Genomic DNA, 1,509 nt, shown 5'->3' with positions numbered 1-1,509 from the left:
TTCAAAAGTGAACTGGTAACCAGTGCAGTGAGGCCAAAACTGGTGTAATGTGCTCTCTTTTGCCTGTACTGGTTAAAAATGGGGCTGCTGCATTCTGGACCAGTTGTAGTCGTGCAATGGAGGTCTGACTGATACCAAACAGGAGCGAATTGCAGTAATCAAGCCTAGATGTAATGAATGCATGTATTACTGTCTCCAGGTTCTTTTTGGACAATATGGGCTTCAGTTTAGACAGTCGCCTCAGTTGGAAGAAGCAGGATTTAACAATCATGTTTACATGATTGTTAAGTTTCAGGGAAGGGTCCATTATCACGCCCAGATTAGTGACTCTTTGTTTTTCTGACAGGGTTAGAGTGGAGAGGTCGATGCAGTGGTTTGTGATCGTGTCGTTGGGAGGGAACAACATGACTTCAGACTTCTTTTCATTGAAACTTAAGAAATTTAAAGCCATCCAGTCCCTGATGTCAGCCAGGCTGTTGAGCAGTGGTTGAATAGAGCCTGTACCATTGTGTCTTAGGGGGAAGTAAATTTGACAGTCATCGGCGAAGAAGTGGAAGGGCATGTTGTGTTTCCGGAAAATAGCACCAAGCGGCAGCAGGTATAAAGAGAATAGGAGGGGACCCAGGATGGACCCCTGAGGAACCCCCCATTTAAGTTCTGCCTCTGCAGAACTAAAATCCTTGATGGAGACACAAAAGGATCTGTCAGTGAGGTAAGATCTGAACCAATTGAGGGATGATCCTGTGACGCCCACCCACTGCTCCAACCTAGCAATGAGGATCTCATGGTCGATGGTGTCAAAGGCGGCTGTGAGGTCCAACAGGACAAGCAGCACAGAATCACCGGTATCTGTGAATCTGAAGATGTCGTTAAAGACCTTCAGCAGGGCAGTTTCAGTGCTGTGGAGAGGTTTAAAGCCAGATTGGAAAAGCTCTAAGATGGTGTGATCCTCCAGGAAGCACTTCAACTGGGACTCAACCATTTTCTCCAGTAGTTTAGAAACAAATGGGAGTTTGGAGACAGGCCGGAAGTTGGAAACGAGAGAGGGGTTAAGGTTTGGCTTTTTCAGGAGAGGCTGGACGGCAGCATGTTTAAAGGTTTTTGGCACCACACCAGTGGATAAACTACTGTTTACTATGACAAGAATGGACGGACCTAGAGTTGGAAAAACCTCCTTTAGTAGTCGAGGGGGGACCACATCAAAGGGGGAACCAGAAGGTTTCAAGCTGCACATGACCTGCTCTAGAGAAGACAGAGTGATGGGTTCAAAATGGTCAAATGGAGCTACAGATTGAGGTGGGATGGATGAGTCATGAGTTGGAGGGGAAATGAGAGCCCTGGTGGTCGCAATTTTTTCCAAAAAGAAATGTAGGAAGTTGTCGCACAGCTCAGTCGAGGCTTCCAGAGGTGATGGTTCAGTGAGGTGGAGAACATAGTTTAGGGTGGAGAAGATGACACGTGGGTTGTGAGAGTTTGAGGTAATTATATCAGAGAAGTATTTGGATTTAG

The 1,509-nt window shown here is 46.3% G+C and overlaps 1 protein-coding gene across 1 annotated transcript in view; it reads left to right on the top strand.

The window, feature by feature from the left end:
* LOC119407582 (tetraspanin-1-like) overlaps positions 1-900 on the top strand; it is a gene marked incomplete at its 3' end in the record, with an annotated part of 34,352 nt that extends 33,452 nt beyond the window's left edge. The window contains exon 6 of the mRNA XM_037674403.1: positions 892-900. Coding sequence (XP_037530331.1) covers positions 892-900 — 9 coding nt within the window. The remainder of the gene's footprint in view (positions 1-891) is intronic.
* Between the last annotated feature and the right edge of the window lie 609 nt (positions 901-1,509).

Source organism: Nematolebias whitei, chromosome 3, assembly GCF_014905685.2.
Source record: "Nematolebias whitei isolate Nwh7 chromosome 3, NemWhi1, whole genome shotgun sequence".
Classification (NCBI taxonomy): Eukaryota; Metazoa; Chordata; class Actinopteri; order Cyprinodontiformes; family Rivulidae; genus Nematolebias; species Nematolebias whitei.
This window is presented reverse-complemented; position numbering and strand designations above follow the sequence as displayed.